Consider the following 23,567-nt stretch of genomic DNA (forward strand, 5'->3'; position numbering starts at 1 on the left):
TCGATGAGTGATTTCCAGAGTCTGTGCAGCTGATGGCATGATCGCCAAGGATTGAGCACTTAAATTCAGAGACACCTAAAGAGGCTAAAATTAAAGGAGTTCATTTTTCTTTTGAGGATTCTAGATGAGAGTACAATGCCAGGGAGGGGTATGGTTACAGAGTGATTTGAAAATAAAGATGTGAATTCCAATCAACATGTCACCTGACTGATCACCAAGCACATGGATGATGGTGAACAGGACCCTGTGCAAGTTAAAAGGGCAAGACACAGCAGAGACTGCAGATGCTGGATATATTTGTCCCTCTATATTTGTCCCCTTTCCCATAAAAGGAATAATTCAGGATTAGTGTCCAGGAATGTAGAGGAAATTTCAAAAGACAGAAAAAGATAGACACTGAAGTGATGAATTTAGTGACATTATACCACTTGCATTTGCTACTGCATGAGTATTGGGTGAAGCAATGCTTGTTTAAAAGGTTGATTCTTTCTGGTATAGTGAAAAAAAAACTTGCATTTTTATTGCACCACGTCAATTTGAGCAGTTTCATAGAACTAATTGCGAAAAAACAGGAATACTTAGGAAGTTGGGCAGAATCTAGGGGAAGAGAAACAGTTAATATTTCAGATTAGGGAGCACTCAAGTTTCAGTTTAGGTATAGTCTGCCTCCTGAACTTACCAGGGATTTCTCAGTTTGGGCATTGGGTCCAGCTATGCCATAGCCTACATAATCTGCTTTCCGAGTTAACTTCACCTCTTTCTGTAACCTATAATTTAAACAAAACAAACATGTAAAAGCACATCCCATGCAACGTGACAAACAAATTCCATTTTATTTGAACAGGGTTATATTAGCAAAGGCAAGCGCAGAGGTCACTAGAGGTACCATCAGGAGTTTCCCACTTCCTGGGTTGGGTGTGCTAGTATTAAATATATTCACCTTTGTCCTAATTATCACCCTGGTAACTCCAACTAAAATGCACCATGTAGGAGAGCACATGGCTGTCATGTGACAGTAACAACACTGACCCCTCTGGTCAGAGGACAACATTGCTCCTCGGATCGGAAGTGACACCACTGTCAATCAAGGTGTGTCTCCACCCCACCCATCAGGTGTGGGCATAGGGATTGGACTTGGAGAGCACCTGTGTTCCTGAACCTGCCTGACCATTGGCCTTGGCAAGCACCTTTGTCCTTGACCTCCAACCATTGGCCTGTCTAAATCACCTGGCCAGGCTCCACCCAGCCTCCCAGCACTATAAAGAGTGTTGCAATCACCCTGGCCCTCTCTCTTTTGACTGCCCCAGGAGCAGTGAGACAACGCTGCAGAGACCACTGGTAAGTGTGCATCACCACGTGGTTTGGGAGCATTTTAGTCAGATTCCAGGGAGTGTTAGGGCCAATGCTTGTTTGGGTCAAGGTATTCAGGCATTGGAGTGTTTATCCCTTGATAAGCTGTACCTTGTTTATTGTGTGTATGTGAGTGTGAGTATCTCATCCTCGTCGCAATCCCCCCTCACGTTCGCGGTCTCCTGTGTGTGCGCATCCGTTCCCATTCATTCTGTCCCCGCGTTTGCCTTTGTGATTGAACTACTTTTAAAATCCAAAGCCTATGTCCAGAGTCCTCCATCTTTAAGATTCAAAAAGTAGTTTAAAAGTAGCTCTCCTCGTCCGTATCCATCCATATATTCCCATCCCCCAGCCACGTGTCTAGCTTGTCACCGTGCCAGACCAGGGCTTGAATTTTAAGTGGGTCTGGCTGCCAGCCAGACCTGCGGGCAGCTTGTGCCTGCTGTGCCTGGATCAGCCGGCAGACAACCTCGGTACCCCGGACCTCGAGGTCATTGGCCCGGGTCTGGGCAGTTTGAACTGCCTCCTGCAGTGTGCAACATAGTTGCCAGAGCGTCTCTATTTCTTTTTCTCTCTGTAAGCAGGTATCCTGCAACTGGCCGGTAATCTCAAACTGGCGTCTCAGGAGGGATACCGGGAGCCAGAGTGCACCCCTTGGACTCCCTTTGGCACTGGGGAACCCTGATTGCTGGAGGAGGGCCACCACGTGGATCTAACTGCTCAGCCCAGTCGACTGGCTTACCGTGGTTTGTCAGCATACTAGCCAAGCTCCCAAATCCCTCACTCTCATCTGTCCACACAGGGATTCTCTCCTCTGTATCTGCGCTAGCCTTGGACCCCCAGTTCCAAAACATTCTCCCCGCATCTGTGTCCAGCCAAGATCTTCAAGACCCTGCTCGCAGTGCCAAATGTTGTGTGAAAAGGTTCTTTTGGAATCTTAAAGATGGAGGACACTGGACACAGACTGTGATTAAACTACTTTTAAAATCCAAAAAGGCAAACGCGGGGACAGAATGAATGGGAATGGATGCACACTCACACACATAGGAGGCCGCGAACGTGAGGGGGGATCGCGACGAGGATGAGATAAACAAACACACAAACAAAGTACAGCTTATCAAGGGATAAACATTTCAATGCCTGAATACTTTGACCCAAACAAGCATTGGCCCTACACTCCCTGGAATCTGACTAAGATGCTCCCAAACCACGTGGTGATGCACACTCTTACCAGTGGTCTCTGCAGCGTTGTCTCACTACTCCTGGGGCAGTCCAAAGAGAGGGGGCCGGGGGATTGCAACACTTTATAGTGCTGGGAGCTGGGTGGAGCCTGGCCAGGTGATTTAGACAGGCCAATGGTTGGAGGTCAAGGACAAAGGTGCTTGCCAAGGCTAATGGTCAGGCAGGTTCAGGAACACAGGTGCTCTCCAAGTCCAATCCCTATGCCCACACCTGATGGGTGGGGTGGAGCCACACCTTGATTGACAGTGGTGTCACTTTCGATCCGAGGAGCAATGCTGCCCTCCGACCAGAGGGGTCAGTGTTGTTACTGTCACATGACAGCTGTGTGCTCTCCTACTACAACCAGTGGGTACATGATTTTCAAATAATCTTAGACTTGCACAATAGATGGCAACTTGAGACACCAGCTGGCAAATGGACACCACCATTTTGGTGAAGCCTGGCATCAACACACACAATATGTTGGAGGAACTCAGCAGGTCAAACAGAATCTATGGAGGGAAATGAACAGTTGACATTTTGGGTCAAGACCCTTCATCAAGCCTGGCATTGTCAGGATAGAGGGGATGAAACAGTTGTGCTAGTTTCTTCTATGTTGTGGTCAAGGATTGCAATCTTTGGCTACACTTGAGAGTCTATAACCCGAGTAGTTTGCTACACCTTTATATAATGTGCTTTTAAACTTCTAAGTTTGTTCTGCAGGTATGATGCATGAGATATTTATGTCTCCACCCTATACCATTGCATGCATTTTCTTCAGCAGACCTACATCACATTGCAAATTTTCCAAAAAGCTGCCAGTAGATAGCCCTCAGGCATAAACTTTCGAGCTACAAATTGAATGGTTTCAGTTCAACAGGTACCCACAGTGCTCACGTTCAGGTTCATTGTTGTTATAGGCATATATACAGGGTATAAATGCCATGAAGATTAGCTTTTCGCAGTGCAGCACAGCACAATACAAGCGTAATGCTATTACAGTGCCAGTGACCTGGGTTCAATTCCGGCTGCTGTCTGTAAAGAGTTTGTACGTTCTCTCCGTGTCTGCGTGGGTTTCCTCCGGGTGCTCCAGTTTCCTCCCACATTCCAAAGAGGTACAGGTTAGGAAGTTGTGGGCATGCTACGTTGGTGCTGGAAACACGGTAACGCTTGCAGACTACCCCCAGAACACTCCACGCAAAAGATGTATTTCACTGTGTGTTTCAACGTACATGTGACTAAGAAAGATATCTTATAAGACACAGTATATTAGAAACATAAGCATTCCACCATCCATGGCTTCCAGCCACCCTTTAAAACTTGTAATTGCAGATAAGGCCCGAAATTTGTCCAATTGTCAGTAAGGCTATTGGGTTTCTGAACAAGATATCTGAAGTGCAAATTGGGCCTCATTGGTCCTTGATTGGTCTCTTCTGGTCTCCGGCATTAGTTTATAAGGTATGATGAGAAAGCAATTTAATTAATTTCTAACTGTTCTTGAGTGATTGCAAGAAATTTGTCTTAAACTTCCTATTCAGAAGCTCATTTAATAGAATTATCAGTTGTTATAAGAAGAATTATCTGAAATCAGAAGTTTACATTGCAATAGGAAGCTGAAATCAGTGAAGGCCCTTGAAGAATATAAATGAAGAAGGACAGAATTTAAACAAGAAATCAGGAGGGTTAAAAGGGACTATGAAATGCTCTTGGCATGTAGCATTAAGGAGAATTCCAAGGTATTTTTATACACATATGAGCAAGAGGATAGCTAGATAAAGAGTAGATCCATTCAAGGACAACGGAGGGAACTTATACATGGAACCAGAGGAAATGGGCAAGTACTAAGTGAGTACTTTGCATCAGTATTCACCAAGGCAAAGCACATGGATGATGGTGACATTAGGGAAGAGTATGTTGACATTCTAGAGCAAGTCCATATTGAGGAGGTGATGTTGGGTACCTTGTAAAACATTAAAGTGAATGTCCCCAGGGCCTGATGGAATTTATCTCAGAATACGGAGGGAAGGAAGGAGATTGCTGCAGCACTGACAGATCTTTGTACTTTTAAGATGGGCAATGGGGGACAAACCAGGATATTATAGAATGGTGAGCCTTACAGCAGTGGTAAGGAAATTATTGGAGAAAATTCTTAGGAATAAGATTTATTTGCATATGGAAAAATCCCTAATATCCCTTATTAGGGATAGTCAGCATGGCTTTGTACAGGGGAGGTCCTGTCTCACAAATTTGATTGAGTTTTTTCAGGAAGTGACAAAGATGATTGATGAGGGCAAGGCAGTGGATGTTGTCTATATGGACTTTACTAAAGTATTTGACAAGGTCCAGAAGGTAAGTCACATGGGATCCAGAATTGGCTTGGTCAAAGAAGACAGAGGGTAGCAGTAGAGGGGCATTTTTTTGGTTGAAGGTCTATGACCAGTGGTGGTCCACAAGGACTAACGAACAATCTGCAGGAGTAACTCAGCAGGTCAAGCAGCATCTGTGGGTGGGGGGCGGGGAGAGAAATTGAGATGTTTTGGGTCGAAACCCTGCATCAGGACGAGAATGGAAATGGGAGAGAGCCAGTATAAAGAGAAGAGGTGAAGTGGTGATATAGGGCCAGAGGTGATTGGTGGACTGAAGAGGTATGAAGGATGAAGGGCAGATCGAATCAGGTAAGGGAGGGAGAGGGTTGGATATGGGAGACAGAGGCAGGTGGATGATCGATGGATTCAGAAGAAAAAAAGAGGAAGATGGAGCCAGGGGGAAGGGGAGGGTGAAGGTGGAGACAGCTGCGGAGGGAGAAAAGCAGGAACACGAAAGCTACCGGTGCTGGAATCTGATAAGGAAGGTGATAATGGGAACCATTAGGGGAGAGGTAAAAGGCAGATGGAATCAGAACCAGATGGGGGAGGGGGAGAGAACTGGTTGGTGAAATGTGTGGGTAGTAGATGGATGGAACCTGGAGAGGGAGGGGGACGAAAATGGGTGATGGGGGGGGGGGGGGGGCTGGAGGGTGGGGTAAACAAAAATAGGTGGACCAGAGAATGAGCAGAAGGAGAGAGAAAGTAGTGGGAAACTGGCGGTGAGGGTTACATGAAATTGGAAAATTCAATGTTCATGCCATTGGGTTGTAGACTACCTAGGCAGAATAAGAGGTGTTATTCCTCTAGTTTGCTTTGGGCCTCACACATAACACTGAATTTTCCAATTTCAGGTAACCCTTACTTCTGGTTTCCCCTTCCCACTTCTCTCTGCCTCTCTCCTTCCTATGACTTCTAATGATTTTTTTTTGACTTGGAGAAAAGGTGGAAGTCGACAGAGTAATTCAATCCCATTCCACTCTGAGCCTTTATATTTCTTTATTCAACCCTAACAACAATTTGAGAAGGCTTACCTGTACCAGCAGATGCCAGCAAGGATCAAACCGGAAACACCTGCCACTGTGCACACAATAATTAAAGCTGAGGAATAAATAACAGGAAATGTTAATTACTTTCTACATTCCTTTTGATAACTACTTGTCCATCTAATGGAAATGTTGCACTTTATTAAATAGAGACTGATATCACACTCACTTTGAACAGACTCCCTCACTAACTCGGAAGGCAATAGATGGACAGTTGTACAACAAATGAGAAGGTCTGAGTGTTTTCTCTGGGGATAGAATTCTCTCCAACTAGCATTAACATTTACTTAGAAAACAATACATTTTATTTTCAATTCTTGATGGTGACTTTCTTCCCATACAATATTGTCAAACAAGGAGTGAAACATACATTATAGCAATGTGCTTCAAGAAATTCATGTGAACTGCACTACTCAAAGTTGCTACATCTCCATTTTGGGTAGATTGGGAGCGAAACCAGGATCAGTTCAATCTCATCACACAAGCAGGTGGTGTTAAAGAGCAACAAATGCAACCCGTGACCTATATCCATGACTTTGTCCAATTATATACAGGGGAATATCACTTTAAACAAAGGATGGAATTGAAATACAAGGAGGTGATAAATTTCAGTTCAATAAAGTAAAGGCAAGAAACCCGTGTTTCGGAATTAGCTATAAACTCTCACTCTCATCCTTTTTAAAAAAAAACACTGAGCTATTCCTTTTTAAAACCACAAGAGCTTTAAGACAACAATATGAAAAAAAATTGGTCAGCACCAGTCTAATCATTCCCTGGTTCTCCAAGAACCACAACAGTGAAACTTCATTAATCTAGGACACTCAATATTTTGGTGGTGCCAGACTAGCAGATTTTCCTGACTAGTGGATGATATATATCCCTGTTAACACTCCAATATACTTTTAATTCACCTTTTTGAAATATATTGTATGGTAGAGTAATAAATATTCCAGCGAACTCAATAAGTTTCAGGACATTGCAGGAAATAGAATGAAAGGAAGCATGGAAACTGGGGCTTCAGTTTGTGAAAGGGAGTGTGAGAAACAGAGGCTCCAAATGTTTGAAAGGCAACAGAGGAACCAGGGCTCTGGTGTGTGAAAGTGAGGCAGGGAACTGGAGTACCAATGAGCCAGTCGTCAAACCATTTGGATTTCTAAATGGTCTGATTTTGAGTTTTACTGTACTTGCACCTTATATAAGAGAGATTTCTTTTGTTGGATGAAACACAGCATATTGGAGATGAAAATTACACTGATACAAGAACACTTCCAAAGAATTTTCCACATTCTTTATGAATTAATGAGACATGTATGACACCTACAGGTAGCAAATGTCAGCTTTCGTTCTACGTGAAGCAGCTACATGCAGGGCTAAACAGTGAACATTGGGGAGGTCACAGTCTGCCACCCACTGCATTTGATGCTTCACTGGTCATAGTAAGGGGGAAATTAAAATCTCAAGTTGTGACTTGCAATTTTAATTGTTGGAAGCCATGCTGAGTAATGTGCATTGTTTAAATTGACTTTTCCTGTACTAATAAGGACATGAACTGCCATTAGCATAATAAAAGTGTGGAATGGAAACTTTTCATTTCAAAAATAGTCATGCTGTTTTAGTAGCTGGCTGATGTAGCCAGTCACCAATTAGATGGTACTTCACAATTCAATGGAACGTGATTAACAGGAGCCTGAAATACATGATGATTGCCTAATTAAACTGTGGATGTGTGATTATTAGGTTTGCACTTTGATGCTAATGAAACTGTCTACACAACCACAAGTTGAAAATCTATATTGGATAAACTCAGTTCAGATTTCATGGCATTAAAAATCCAAGTTCTTTATTTACATTGTATACTGGCAGATTCATCCAAATAAGAGCCTATAAACATTTTTCTTCTAAATTTTCTTTTAAAATGCATTAGTATTACTAAATTCACCAAAGGTCAACATGAAAACCAATGAGGTAGAGTGCTATTGGTGCCAAGAAATTTCAAAACTGAAGATCACAATTAATGTATGAAAATCAAATGCATGGCCAGCATAGCGATGCAGTGGTTAGTGCTGCTGCCTCACAGCTCACAGAAGGGGAAGTAATCAGACCACACTAGAAAAGAGTCATGCAGGTCACACCTGTAATATCATGCCCACAGCTCATTATTGAGACTGCAGAGTCCAACACTGCTGTTGATTACTCTGATACGTGTTCTCAGCTTGTACTCTCAGGGTTTGCTAACACTAGTGAAGCTAACTAGTGCTAGTTGAAACCATGACTGAACCTTGTAAAAAGGGATGTGCTCATTCCCTGCAACCAATGGTGGAAGCCATTCCAAAGGCTTTGGACATGGACTCTTGGAGGAAGCTAATGGCAGAGCAAGGACAAGAGTAGGAATCCTGATTTTCAAAGGTGACCTAGGATATCTTGCTGGAAGAGGTAATGAAAAGAAGTCCATGGCAGCCAGAGGCCTCGAAAACCATCTAGCTCTAGTATGAACAGGAAATGACCAATGAGGTCAATGCAATGCACGTTGCTGGAAAAGGTTCAGTGATCTCATGTGCATGGTCAAGGTCAGTGAATACATTGATGAGTCTCATCTCAAACGCTACTCCATTTATACACCCTCATCACTAAACAAAGAAAAATTTTATTATGATTCCTACTCAAAATTCTTAAGCCTCATCTTACCTACAAGCACTACCAGAACCAACGTGATAATAATAAACCAATTGCAATTAGTTCTGCATAAATCTGCACAAATAACCAAATATACAATCATGACAAATACATCATATAGGTTAATTGCAAGATCCTAATAGATTCAATTTCTTCTTTCTTGCAGAAGTAATCTTCATCTATCGTCATAGTTGTCAGCAGTAGTGGTGCAGAAGTCATTGCATATTATGATATAAATCAGATCTAAAGCTTTTCTCCTATTTCTCTTCCCCTGATTTATAAGCTGTGATAGTACCTCTTACTTTCCCCATTCCTTCTTTCCTCTCCTCTTTCATTAGTCAAGAACTACCCTACTTTCAGGTTCTGCCTGCAGACCCAGAAGAAACTCAAGAGATGACATCCATCACCCAACCTAAGACAAGCAGTGTCTTGTACAGGGTGTATTGTACAGGGTGTCTTAGATGTTAAATCTGTTTATGGTGAATTACCAGCTTTTAATGGCCTTCAGCTTAAGAGAAGACCAAATGCTAGTTCACCAGAGGGTGAGGTCACGCATGAGTTCTGCTCGAGTGCACTTTGCTGGCAACTTTGCTCAGCAGCCTACAGATGAAAACTGATGGATATGCATGCAGGCATATCTGAGGCACTGAATAGCCTGCTTTAAATTATTGATGAAATATCAGGCAGTATGGGAGAGTCCAAGTTGTACTTTGCATGGAGTTTTGACTTGGCCTTTTCATCATCTACAAGGGACACACAAAGCCAGAAAATGACCCTTGATGCAGAATACCAACCTTCCAAAGTAGTTTTGAAGTTATACTGATTAATTATTTGTCCCAAATAAGGGTATGGTAAATGTTGATTCCCAGGGCAAAGGATTTAGAAATATTGATACCACTGAATGTCAAGAGTACGTGTGTTAGGTTCCCTACTGCCGAAGAAGGTCATTTCCTAACAGTCATTTGGCATGATTGTATCTTGTCACTTATCAGCTCAAGCCTGATCTTGCTGCAGGTGCCCATGAAATGTCTCATTTGTTCTGCTTTATTTATGGTGAACTGGCACCATAAGGGAATCAAAAGGGCCATTAACAGTGTCCTTCCAAACAGAGCCTCTTATCACCACCTCCAGACTCAATTGTCATCCTCCTGCTCCTGTGGAGCCACATCGAAGATTGTGACTGCATAATGTCAGGATGGTGTTGTGTTATGACTGGAGCTCTGCCTGCATGCATAGGTCTTCTGAATCAGCCTCAGACACATTTACCTCTGTTAAGCGCAAGTATGACATACATCCTAGTGTCCAGTGGTCTACTTCTGCTCCTCATCCTGCCTATGTGCCACTCTCCTTCTCTTCCTTGCCATACTGGAGATAGTTCCATTACAGGATGGGCACATTTGTACTCAAGAGGTCTTACTTTCCTTGAAAACTGACACTGAACACAGTTTGAGCAAATGTCCAGACCTATTCAACATCCAACAAGCCTCTAGGAGGACTTCTTTCAATAGTGTTGTTTGGAGTAGGGTAAGTTGTATTCTCCCTTCTTGTAGATCCACATTTCCCATGTGCCATTAACAAAGTAGATTAGGTAGATAGCTACAATCCAATTTAGTAGGCTAGGCACCAAATAAGCATCATATGAGGATTGAGGTCACTATCTATTCTGCATACCTACTGTGTCCATTTGATTGACACACTGGAATGCACTGTTCAGTTTCCTAAGTATTACAAGCTGCACCATAAATTTTCTTCCAGCAATTTGTGAATAAAATGCAAGCAAATCAGCATCCACTGACCTGAAAAAAATCCATGCAGCCCAATTTCTTAGAAATGCAGTTGATACTTACTGAGCAGGAGGGCATCAGTGAAAGGAACAGGTGCTTTCTTTGGGTGACTCTTTACTGCTGCCACTTTAGCAGGTGTATTTTGCGGTGTGCTCGCAGTCACAATGGCCGTAGCTTTATTGGATGGTATGTCTGCACGAACTGCTCTCGATTCATCTTGGACGTTAGCAGCTTTCATCCTGTCATCTGTTAACACAAAGTGTTGAATCAGAAACTTATATTTATGACAAAATATCGCTTTTGTAATTTTAAGCCACTGATCCACAATATCACAGGGATGTGGGAAATGGAATGTCATCTGCAATTGGAACACATTCAGCTCTCCTGCCCTGCTGTAGAGAAGGACTGAGGGAGACAAAGTAATTTATTAGTTACACGCACATCTCCTGAAGGCATCGATTATCTTGAATCATTTGACTTCACCAAATATTTATTCATTGCTAAATACTGCCTACAGTCTATCTAACGTAACCATGCTTACAATAGATCCCATTACTATCTTCACACAAAACTCCCTGGCTTTCTCCTCCTCCCTTGCCACCTCATCTCCCCCTTTCCTTATCCACCCCTCCTCAATTCTCTTTAGCTTTCAGTCCCTCATCCCTCCCCTCCTTATCCTTCTCAAACAGGGCAGTCAATTCTGCACAGAACTGGTGGCAACCCCGCCTAACAACTCAGACATGCATTTTACAGCCGGGTCACTTCTCCTTCCCTCCCTTGATTTAGATTAGCCACAGCTGGTATATTGTAGCACAACCCCATTCATAGACAGGGGAAATGATAAGGTTAAATGGTTTGATTTTATTCCTCTTTTTGTAATTTCAATATTTTTAATTAAACAAATTAAATAACTTCATTTTAACATAGTTTTTTCCTTTTTTTAAAAAAAAATCATTGAAATCTACTTTAGAATCTAAATTATCAGAGACATCAAGGGGAATGGGATCCACGAGCAAGACCGGGCTTCACAAACTGCTCCACCTCATGGGTGGAGGCTTCCTGCTCAACTGGATCTGCAAAGCTGAAGGGATCACACAAGGCAGAGGCTAGTTTGGGCGTGATCCTGCCAATAACACTCTGTATGGACAAATTCCCATTGGGTTTATTGCCCCCAATCTTAAGGCTGATTCCCTCCCCATTGCTAACTCTCCTGCCAATGAAAACAGTTTGCCTGACTATTTTACAAACCCTTCACAATCTTGAACACCTTGGGCTGAAACATGTGTCCTTTTATGGTGTTTCAGTGGAGAACCGCCAGTGAGGTTCTCTTGATAGGACACCGCATTTCTGACATCTGTACCTGCGCATTGCGGCACTCAAGTCAGAAGTACACTGGAGGTCAGATGTTGGTGTACCATTGCATTCAGGTCAGGTCCAGACCTACTACCACCTGAGCTTTGCTGCAATGTTACACTCATGTGGTTATCAAGGCTAGTAACAAATTTTAACTAACCTCTGCACTTCACACCACCCAGAATTTACCAACCAGAATTATAAAAGGCAAATACAAGTAAATGATTCATTTTTCTTTATTTTACTATGATCTCAATTAATTTACATCAAATGATTTCATTTTTTAAAATAATATGTATTTTAATTATTTTAGTTCTTTCAAACTGTTTTTACATGTCAGATAATCAAAAACATTTAAAACTGCTCAATGGTCTTTGATAAGAGGAAACATTCAGAACGTCATCAGGGCAGATTGGAGCAGGGTCTCAGGATCCGCAGCCTGAGATCTAGTCACCGCACACTGAGTGCTCCCCCTTACAGAGTGGCCATGGCAGTGATGCAGAGTTTGTTTGGAATTACAGGGTCGCAAAGAGTGGTGGGGCTGAAGGGACAAGAGCTGGGGGATGGGAGAGGTGGTGGAGCAAAGGATGTAAGGCATGGGCTGGATCAAGCATAATTCAGCCCCTGATTAAAACTATCCTTGATCATCTCTGCACTCAGGAGAACAGTTCCAGATTTTCCATGTCCCCATTTAAATAAAGCTCCTTCCTGCAGTACTAGTAAATATACAGGTTCTCCCAGGCTTTGAGCACCTGACTTATGTACAGCCAAAAATACATGACCTTTTGGGAGATTGGCAGGATGGATTTGCCAGCTACTGCGGGGCTGCAGGCATCTTCTGCCAGGTGGGAATTAGGTTCGCAGCAATATCTGAATGGTTGAGTTAAACGCCCTGGTTTAACTGCACGTTGCCCTTGGTTGGCCTATGTTTTTATTTAAATATATTGCTGGGTGGCCACATTTCTGACTTGCCAACTGTTGGGGTTACAAACAGTTGTCAGAAACGGAACCCTGTCGTAACCTGGGGAAGACCTGTATGCAGAATTGAAATCAGAAGACAGTGAATACCCAAGAGGTCAAGCAACAACTGCTGCTCTCTTCATTCAAGTTCTCCAGCCTCTCAGAGGATCCACCCTTTTCTCTCCACCCTTCTCTTCTCTCTCCACTCTTCTCTTCTCTCTCCACTCTTCTCTTCTCTCTCCACTCTTCTCTCTCACCCCTCCCCCCTTTTCTCTCACCCCTCCCCCATTCTCTGCAATTTAAAAACTTGCTACCTTTTAACTTTTCCCAGGTCTAATGCAATGTCATACACCTGAAATGTTAATTCTGTTTCTCTCTGCAGATGCTGCCAGGCCTGCTGATTACTTCGAGCATTTTCTATTTTTATTTCAAACGTCTAACTTCTGCAGCATTTTGCTTTTGGATCACATCTTTGTACATTTTGGGATTGGAATCAGATCGAAATGAGAGACATGGTCGAAAGGAGTGGGTTTAAGGAAGACTTCATGGAAGGATGGGAGAAAGTTACAAAGCAAGTGATTACAATGACGGTAAAGTCTGTCACCAACAGTGTTAAGAAAAGCAAAGTAAAACCTACAGGTGCTGGAGGAGCTTTCAGCATGAAAGAATAATTGCAATGGAGAAATTTGGGAATAAGATTATAGTTTCAATAAACAAAAGAGCAGGGAACCAAAGGAGGTTAATGTGGACTTATTGGGTTCAGAATCAGATTTATTATCACCGACTCAGATGACGTGAAATTTGTTTTTATGTGCAGAATAGGACACGAGTAGCAAAATTCAGGGTAACAAGGAAGGAAATCAAAAAGCAGCGAAACCTTCGTTCATCCGCACCAGCCCTCCCTCTTGCCTGCCTCTAACACAGTCGACAACACTTGATTCTGCAAACCAGGTCTGAGCTGACAGTGCTGCAATCGCCACAGCAACAGATCAAAGTGCCACCGTTTTACAGCAGGTAATGGTGACCAGCAGAGAACCTGCCTGTAGCATTGATGGAAACATTGGAACAAAACCCAGCAGGGGCCTTAAACAAAGGATACAAAGGGTCTCGAAACAATTTATTTCACATTTAGGATTTGGTCTTAAGCCTTCTGATGTGCTGAGTGAACAGTGCACTTACCCACTGCATCCAGCTGTAGTGTATGTGGACTATCAACTTTTTTGGCTAGGATGGATGCTATGTAATCAATATCATCATCAATATCTGGGGCTCCATGGTGGTTTCCTGCAGGGAAAAAGAAAAAAAATCTGAATACGCAGCAACCTGCATTGGTTCTAAGGACAGCAAAGGAAAGATAACAGAAATTGATCTTTTGTAAAGTACTGATTACCTTGAGGGTAAATGGGCCCAATCCAATTAAATTCTACAAACTGCTTATCCTTTCAACCTCCAGTATAAATTCATTTAAATAGTTAATTAAAAATAAGATAAAATGCCCTGTGGGCCTAATTTAAATAAATACCCTGTAAATTATTAAAATACTCACTTTTGATGTTAGCTGAATCTCATGCTATCGACATATGGTGTTACTGAACACAAAGGCTTGCATATTTATATCGGTATGTGCAGGAGTACATAGTACACAGATTTTAACTGTGGTAACCTAGAGCTAAAATAGCCTGGAAATAAGATTCCACAACACCAATTTTTCAGAATGAAAGCAGAAAATGCTGGAAGCACTTAGCAAGTCAGGTAGCAGTTGTGGAGAGTGAAACAAGTCAACATTTCAGGTCATTGGTTTTATCAGTGCTGTGCAATTGAAAATGGATTTTTTTGCCATGAGTGAAATACAGTAATGATCATTTCTGGGTCATTTTTGTGTCAGCTGGATAGTTCAACCAGACACTTACCATCAGTCTCCTTCTCAACCCTGACATAGTTTCCATGACAGGGCTGTATGGTTTGAGATTGTTGTTATCTCCCTCATGCAAATACTTTTGGAGCATTGCAGGGTAACTTGGATGGCATTGACCCATGAGTTCCCATTGTTGGATATTCCCAGGGTAATATGGTTTTTAAACCACTTGGCTGAACTAGAAGACACTGAAGTTAAGTGAAACATCAGCAACACACAAGATGTTGGAGAAACTCAGCGGGTCAGACCGCATCTATGGAGAGAAATGGACAGTCGACGTTTCAGATTGAGACCCTTCTTGTCCATTTCTCTCCATAGATGCTGTCTGACCCATTGAGTTCCTCCAGCATCTTATGTGTTGCTCCAGATTCCAGCATCTGCAGTCTCATGTCTCCAAGTAAAACACCATCCTCTGTCCTTGGGCCCTCTTCACTGTTTTCACCCTATTTCCACCGGCACCGAAACCATTACAGCTTTGCTATGTGTCGTGATCTCTGCCCCAACAATCTGACCAGCTCTGCCCCAAATGTTCACTCCCTCTGGCAGACATACAATTTCCTGATTTCCAATCCAATCCCCACCCCCCCACCACAACAATCCCCAGGTCTCTGATTCAAATTTACCCTTCCCCAGCCAAAACAATATGCCTGACCCAATCCCAAACACTTACACTAGTCTCCAGCACCTCTCCCTCAACAATGCAACAAATGGCAGAACTACAATGAACTGCAGTGTTATTGCCAGTCAATCCCAAGGCCTTTGCAGGAAGCAAGGTATCCTATTAGAATTTCAATGCAATGGTTATTTATAATTGAGGTTTATAATTTAAAATGCCTGTTATCAGTGCCCCCTCCCACTCTCCTCACCACCAACATCAAACCCCCCCACTCTGGCTTGCCAAGCCTACTCTCGGAGGAGGAAGAGTGCAGCAGGCAGCGTTTCTTTACATGTAAAAATGTGCAATGTCTGGTTTGTTGCAAAGCCTCATGGTAGCTTTGCGTGGTAGGTCAATGTCCAAAATGTCTGATGGCCCACAACATCTGTGCAATTCCAGCACACCTTAACTTGTGCACTAGAATTTCTATGCATCATTTTCTTGGCTCCATTTCCAGAGTACTCCAGACCATTCATGCATCTATTGCTTCTGTAATATTCCTTGGATTTGCACTGTGATGCATGAGGGAAAATATTGTGCAGTGATTTTAAAGGAAAATATGAAGAGAGAAATCACCAAAGGCTTCCATTCCACTCTGAGATCTATCCACCCGTGCAGGAAAATCAATGTTTATGACACAGACAAGGGCAAAATTGGCACAATGCCTTTCAAATTGTAAGGTTTGGAAGAAGGTTTTCTGTCCAGGATCACATTACATGCAGCTTTCATTCAGGTTTAAATCACTGTGGAAAATATCAAAGGCACAGGGGCAGACAGCACCTATTGACAGGAGCACTTCGAAGACCGCTTACCAATCTGTCCTCGTTACACAATTTTGACCGACAACAAAAGGTCCACAGTGAGACCCGAGGAAACATGACTGCTTCCCAGATCTCCAGAGTCATCTCTCAAACGAAAGCAAACGTTAATGTTAAAATTTACAAAGGCTGCCATGCACCAGCACAGCCTTTGGTCATCTAAGGAAAAGAGTATTCTTAGATCAAGATCTCAAATCTGGCACCAAACTCATGATGTATTGGACAGCAGTGATCCCTGCCTTCCTTTATCGTTCTGAGACATGGATCACCTACAATGTAGCTCAAAGCACTCAGCACATAACACAGATGCCATCTCCTCAAAATCATCCAAATGCACTGGTAGGATAAGCAAACCAACTTCAATGTCCTCTCCCAAGTGAGCAGCACCAGAATTGAAGCTCTAATTACACTCAACTAGAATCAAATGGACAGGCGACGTCATTTGAATCCAAAACCAACATTTCGCTCTGAGCTTTCATGGTAAGAGATTATCAAACAGATAATATTAAAGGATTTCTCAAAGCCTCTTTTAATTGCAATGTCTTCACTGACTTAAAGTCGGTCATACAAAATGCCAAAGGGCCCTTCAGCTCACCATCAAGCACCTGTTTACACTAACTCATTTTATTCTTCCTACATTCCATCAACTCTTCCTAAGATTCTATCACTCACCTACATACCAGAGGCAATTTACAATGACCAATTAACCTACCAACCTGCATGCCTTTGGGATGAGAGAAGACATTGGAGCAGCCGGAGGAAACAGACACATGGCACTAGGAGAAAGTGCAAATTCCACAGACAACACTGGAGGTCGGCATAGAACCTGGGTTTCAGGAACTGAGAGGCAGCAGCTCCACTGACTGTGTCATGGCCTAGCGACTTGTGGGATCTCTTGCCCACGATAGCTCAATGTGCAGAAGGAGCATTCAATTTGTCACTAGGAACCAAGTTGCCTCTGTTGGGTACAAGCAAAAATCCAGCACAAATGGCAAAAGCAGAGTGCCACCTCCCAAACTACCTGCCTGTACTGTCAAGTGCCTCTTGCCCAACCTGTGGCATAGTCTGTGGCCTACACTGACCTCATTTGCCAGCACAATTCTGACAGAAAGAGTATTGGAAGCAAATCACCCTCGACCCAGACCTTGAATGGATTGTTGAAAAGAGTGAAGAAAAAGTCTATCAAGCATGAAATTGGGTGCAATAAAGGCAATCAGCTTCTGGTGTTGTTAAATAAAACTGTCAACACCACATACCATAGGGCCAGGCCTATAACCCCCAACAACTGTGTGCAGTTGCAAGTGAAGGCTGCAGGGAGTCTGGTAATCACATATCACACTCACTCCAGACAGGAGCAAATAGGCTGAGTTCTAAGCAGGAGGGCTTGACTAGGACGGCAGGAGCTGGTACAAATGTAAATTAGTTGCTTGCACAGTGTCAGGTTGCAAACACTCAATGGGTCTGAAAGAAGACAGATGAGATTGATGACAAATTGCTTACTCCATAATAATCAGCCAGCAGACCTCACCACCAACCACCCCCCCCCCCCCACCCTTCCCCACACCCCCAACCCCTCTCCCCAGCTCACAATGGGCAGCAGCTTTTAAAGCAATGATTTGTTTCTGGATGGAACAAGCATATACCGGTACTGGCCTGGGGTGAAGTAGCAAGGGAATGAGCTTGGATTGATTTAATCACTCAGAAAACACACAATGCCTGAGATAATGTCTGCACTTTCCTGTTCGGCTGAACTGCATACTATTCAGTTTTCCTTATCTGGTCTTTATCATTCAATCGCTGCCTTTTAAATACTCTAATGCCTTACTGACACTGAGACTCGGTGCCGAAATCAGGGTCTAGCGTAGCAATCTGTAAGTGCAGATACTAACAGTTGGTCCATACAGGTTTATATGTGGGCACAAGAGAATGCAGATGCTGGAATCTGAAGCAAGAAACGAATTGCTGGACAAACTCAGCAGGTCAGGCAGCATCTCAGAAGGTGCTGCTACTGGAGGTGAGCCAGCAGTGCCAGAACACAACGTAAAGGAGGCAACACCAGTGCGTACAAACACAGATTCACCCAAGCTGCATTCTTCTATGAGCTGACAGCACAGCTCCCATTCTCTCAGAACCAAGAGGGAAAAAGCTACAGATGAAAGGCAATCATCTCACCATAAAATTTCTGGCCACAGATCTACTTCTGCAGTCTTTAGATTACACAAGTAGATCTGTGGCCAGAAGCTTTACGTGAGATGATTGCCTCTCAACTACATCTTTTTCCCTCATGGCTTTGCTGAGCTAGTTCTGCACGGTAATGGAAAGTTAGCAAGTATAAAGTGCCAACTAAAATCCATCCTCAAGAACTGAAGCAGACCCTCAGCACTATGCTGCCAGCTGCTTAGTGCAGACAACATATTATACCTCGTCCTTGTTATCTGCTGACTTACTAGTTACATATCTGCATACTCACAAAGACAACTGTGTTTTACTGGGAGTGTTGGTAAACCTTGCATGTTCCTCTAGAGTCCTCCCCTATGCTTCTGAAAAATCCCATTTTCTATGAGTTGGATTGCAATTGATGACTCATGCTGGTAAGTAGTGAAACACCCATAGTTGGTGCATGGCTGGAGCCAGGGTTGTCAGATCTGAAAGTGGGTTTCAGCTACAATTCTGCTGGAACAGGCATGGGATGAATGATTTTTATAGAGGTGGGAGTGGGTTGTCCTGTGGAGAGAATATGGCATTGGAAGATTATCTCAAATGTTGTCAAACTAATTTACAAAGCTTCAGAACCCGGCCTGGTGTTCATTCCCTTTTGTTCATTCTTCACAAATACGTAGAATTACATCTATCTTTCAAGTTATTTCTATTTATGTAACTTCCCAAATTTTATAATCACTAGTGTTGAAGTAGGTAAATTAAAGTAACAGCTACATTAATATATGGCTTCCACTGTGGCTGGAGTCTGGGGTCTCAAATGCTGAGGGCTGGGAAGGCCAGTGGTCAGGGACACAGGTAGGTTTGCAGTCGGAGCTGGAAGCATGGGTAGTTGCACCGAAAACTCTGCTGTTGCTTCTTCAGTGGTAGCCAGTAGCCACCAGCTGCCATACATGGTGATAAAAGTCAGAATCTCTTCCCTGCAAGGACGCAGTAAATCAAAAGTAAACCACGCTGAAAAGCGAAAGCCAAACACACATAGAAGTTGTTATATCCACAGATGGATAGACCACTGTATGTTATTGCAACCTTACTGTTACTGTCTGTGACCTTCACTGTATCTACAATTTTTGTTATCAATGGGAAGTCTGTCCCTCTCCCTTGTGGATAATGAGGACTTGGCGTAATCCAAGTTCTGCATTCTAAATTAACAAACATTTTTACATAGAATTTAACAATATGGATAGAGAAGATCACCCTCCCTACATTGCCTGGAAATGGAACAGGTGCAGCAGGCATGGTAGTGTAGTGTTACGCTAACCGTTATTACAGTGCTAGTGACCTGGGTTCAATTCCCGCCGCTGTCTGTGAGGAGTATGTATGTTCTTCCTATGTCTTCATGGGTTTCCTCCGGGTGCTCCGGTTTCCTCCCACATTCCAAAGACTTATGGGTTAGGAAGTTGTGGGCATGCTACGTTGGTGCCGGAAGAGTGGCGACATTTGCAGACTGCCCCCAGAACACTTTATGCAAAAGATGCATTTCACTGTGTGTTTCGATGTACATGTGACTAATGAAGATAAAGATCAAGATCATTTTTCATGTGCGAGTCTGCCAGAAATTCCAACTGACCTGGAGTAGATTGCTCCAGCCAATATTTTAGGTGAAAAGTGCCCATCAGGAAACCAGACCAGTCATTTCTGCATGTTATTCACTTTAGTGAGTCTGACAGTTTTCCCACAATAGAGGCATGCATAATAACATCACTTTGCACAATGCCCAGATGTATCCTCATCAAAACACATTGCTTTAGGGTGCAACCTATGTCCATTGTTGAACAGTCACATTATAACCACATTGTGCCACTTTGCTGCATTTGTCATTATGTAAAAGGGACCAATTTCTTGCCTCCTTGCTGACACTGGAAGACTTGACTGACCAATCTGAAGACATTTTTGATGGGAACTCAATTGGGCATTAACACAAAGCACAATTTTTGGATGGCAGCACCTTAAAAAATGGGTAAAACCCAATTTCTAGACAATAAAGTCTTAGGAAAAAATGCCTTCACCCTCCTGTCCTATACTGAAGGTACTGATTCCTTCTTGACATTATCATTTGATGACGTTCCATATGTAACCCACCAAGGCCTTCGCAATTCTACCATGCAACTGAACATACCCACAGATCCTGCCTGCACCCAAGATCCATCTGTGTGCATTTCCAGCAGAGATCAAAAGTTTCCTCCCCCCATCCTCACTTCTTCTGACACTTTATCCTGTGGTTACCAGTCAGATTGAAGTTACAGAGTGCTTGGTCCTCCCTGGTCATTGTCTGAGACTATGTTGACAACATTTGAGATAATCTTCCAATGCCATATTCTCTCCACAGGACAACCCATTCCCACCCATATAAAATCATTCATCCCACGCCTGTTCCAGCAGAATTGCTGCTGAAACCCACATTCAAATCTGACAATTCCAACATTGTCCTGTACATACCATACATACATACGCCTGGTATGGAGTGCACAGGATTGAAAGAGGCTGCAGAGGATTGTAGACTCAGCCAGCTCCATCACAGGCACAGCACTCCCTGCCGGAGAAGACATCTTCAAGAGGCAGTGCCTCAAGAAGGCGGCATCCATCATTAAGGACCATCACCATCCAGGATGTGCCCTTTTCGCATAACTACCATCAGGGAGGAGACTGAAGACCGAAGACCTGCACTCAATGTTTTAGGAACAGCTTCTTCCCCTCCACTATCAGATTTCTGAACGGTCCGTGAACCTATGAACACCACCCTGTTATTCCTCTTTTGCACCATTTATTTTTGTAACTTATAGTAATTTATGTCTTGCACTGTACTGCTGCTGCAAAACAACAAATTTCACGACGTGTCAGTGATAATAAACCTGATTCTGATTCCACCTTACCCTTATTTTAGCTTATCCAAAACTCCATTGTTCTTATCGGAATAAATCATATTCATTTGTGCTCATAGACCTAAACCGGATCTAGCAATTGTCAGTGCCTTGCTTTTAAAATCCTCAAGTGGAAATCTCTCCATGCTTCAGTCACCTCCTCCACCCCTACAATTTTCTCAGATCTTAATGTTCTCCCAGTTCTGTCCTCTTGCTCAACCTTAATTTTCATTGCTCCATCGCTCTCAGCCATAGTTTGACCCCCAAACTCAGGAATTCTCTCCTGGAACCTCACCACTTTTCAAATGCTCTATCCCCCATTAAGATAATCCTTCAGACCTCCATCAGCGATGCTTTTGGCCACCTTTTTGTTTTAAATAACTCCTTATATGGCTCTGTGTCAAATTTTGTTTGCTAATACTGAAGTGGAGCACCTTCATGCTATTTCTTATACTGAAAGCATCTTACAAATATTGTTGTTGTCATGCTCTGTTATAGGTCTTCAAAAATTAGTGGTTGGAACACCTTCTCTGTGTACCAGGAGACACTACAAAAAATGTGGAATGATAGAGATATATCCTTTCATTATCACTCTCCAACAGTCTACAGTAAAACTCCAATAATCCACTATCCCATTGTTTGGTGCAATAAACAGTCTGCAGGAGGGACTCAGTGAGTTTGAGCAGCATCTATGATTCTAGATGATGCTCGACATGCCGAGTTCTTCCAGAAAATTGTTTGTCACTCCAAGTTCCAGCATCTGCAGTCTCTTGTGATCCCATTGTTTGGCATGTGGCTCACCGGGTGCTGCTTCTCATACTCTCACGAAACTCATGAGCCCCATTTCCATTGCTCCCTTTGAACTCCTGTTTCCCACACTTTCTAAAAAACTTACTGGGTTCCTAGAAAACTTATCGTGTTACTGCATAACATCTTTAAAAAAAAAGTAATTAAAAGTATATTAGGGTAATAATAGTAGTATCCAATACTCTGGAAAATCTCCCTAATCCAGTACCATGAAAGTCCCAAGCATGCCAGATAGATTATTGGAGCTAGGAGGTTTGAGCAGATTCAACTGAATGCAATTGTTTTTATGGATATATTTAATAGCAGCAAAAGAAGGTTCTGTAATAGTTGTGAGAGAGAATCTAGTTGCAGGGAGCATTTCAGATACATATCAGAGCCATTCAGGCTCAACCTTCTTACCACAGCTTCAAAAGGGCTGGGTCACCTTCCCTCCCCCACATCCACTAGATGTAGTGAAGCAACCTCGTTAAGAATCCAGAGAAAGACCTGAAAGCCCAGTTGCAAATAAATGGATAGTGTTGGAAGGAAAATGTATTCGGAAGACAAGCAGGGCACCTTCTCCCAAACCCCTTCCTAAAGCAGATATTATTTGTGGTAGTGATTGAATGTGATCCTGGTCAGAGCAAAGGACAACTCCACTGATAGTATCTGAAGAATGCTTAGGAAATCTGACATCATCTAAACTGGCAATGCAGCTTTTATTTAATGCCTCATGTAGGAAGATGTTTAGATATCATTCTCCTCCATTTCTCATTTTTTTCCCCAGTGCAGTTTTGGACAAGCCGATAGATGCCAAAAAGGATGCAGCCTTTTTGACAATTCACATGAAAATCTGCGTCTGAAAGATCTAGGAACAATACAGTGCCCCTGGCTTTATTCTGCAAATTGCCTTTGACAGTGAAACCTATGGCACTGCTTTGATCTTCCTGTGCTCTTCTGGAAATGTAGTGTCATGCCTGAGGCTAGATTTGTTAAAATAAATTCATTTTTAAAAAAATTATTGAAGCACATTTAGTTATGTGGCAGCTCTCATATTTTGAGCTGTATTTGCAAAGACAACCTTCACCATAGGATGGTAGTAAAGATCTACTTTTTTGTGAGCTTTCCAAGTTTATTAACATAGAGTCTCTTTATATAAAAAGAAAAACTGAACTGGATTCCCTTTGGGAACCTAGGGTTTTAAGGTTTTCTATAACAAGGCAGGGGAATTGACACACTCACAGGAAAATTAAAACAGTTCAACACTCCATCAGGATTGCTTGGAAAATATAAAATGTGATATAATTTGCTTGGAAACTTTAAAGTCATCAAATTCCTATTATGGTTTCATTGTTGAGATCCATTCATCTTGCCTCCTTTCTAGCTTGCCTGCATCACACTTAAATTCAGATGTACAACCTGAGCAATTAGTAATCCATTTCTCTTGGAACACTCCCAACAGAAGCAAACTTTTGGTCAATAATGTATATTATTGTTTACCTAATTGTTTACCTTGTGTTACTAACAAGGTAATGCTATGGGTAAATTGGGATTCTGTGTCAGTA

At 42.7% G+C, this 23,567-nt stretch overlaps 1 protein-coding gene across 1 annotated transcript in view; it reads right to left on the bottom strand.

The window, feature by feature from the left end:
* Positions 1–23,567, bottom strand: part of LOC127582010 (neural proliferation differentiation and control protein 1-like) — a 144,946-nt gene that overhangs the window by 11,462 nt on the left and 109,917 nt on the right. The window contains exons 3-6 of the mRNA XM_052036925.1: positions 13,930–14,034; positions 10,501–10,683; positions 5,969–6,035; positions 680–767 (exon numbers count right to left, since the gene is read on the bottom strand). Coding sequence (XP_051892885.1) covers positions 680–767; positions 5,969–6,035; positions 10,501–10,683; positions 13,930–14,034 — 443 coding nt within the window. The remainder of the gene's footprint in view (positions 1–679; positions 768–5,968; positions 6,036–10,500; positions 10,684–13,929; positions 14,035–23,567) is intronic.

This window comes from Pristis pectinata, chromosome 23 (genome assembly GCF_009764475.1).
Source record: "Pristis pectinata isolate sPriPec2 chromosome 23, sPriPec2.1.pri, whole genome shotgun sequence".
Lineage (NCBI taxonomy): Eukaryota > Metazoa > Chordata > Chondrichthyes > Rhinopristiformes > Pristidae > Pristis > Pristis pectinata.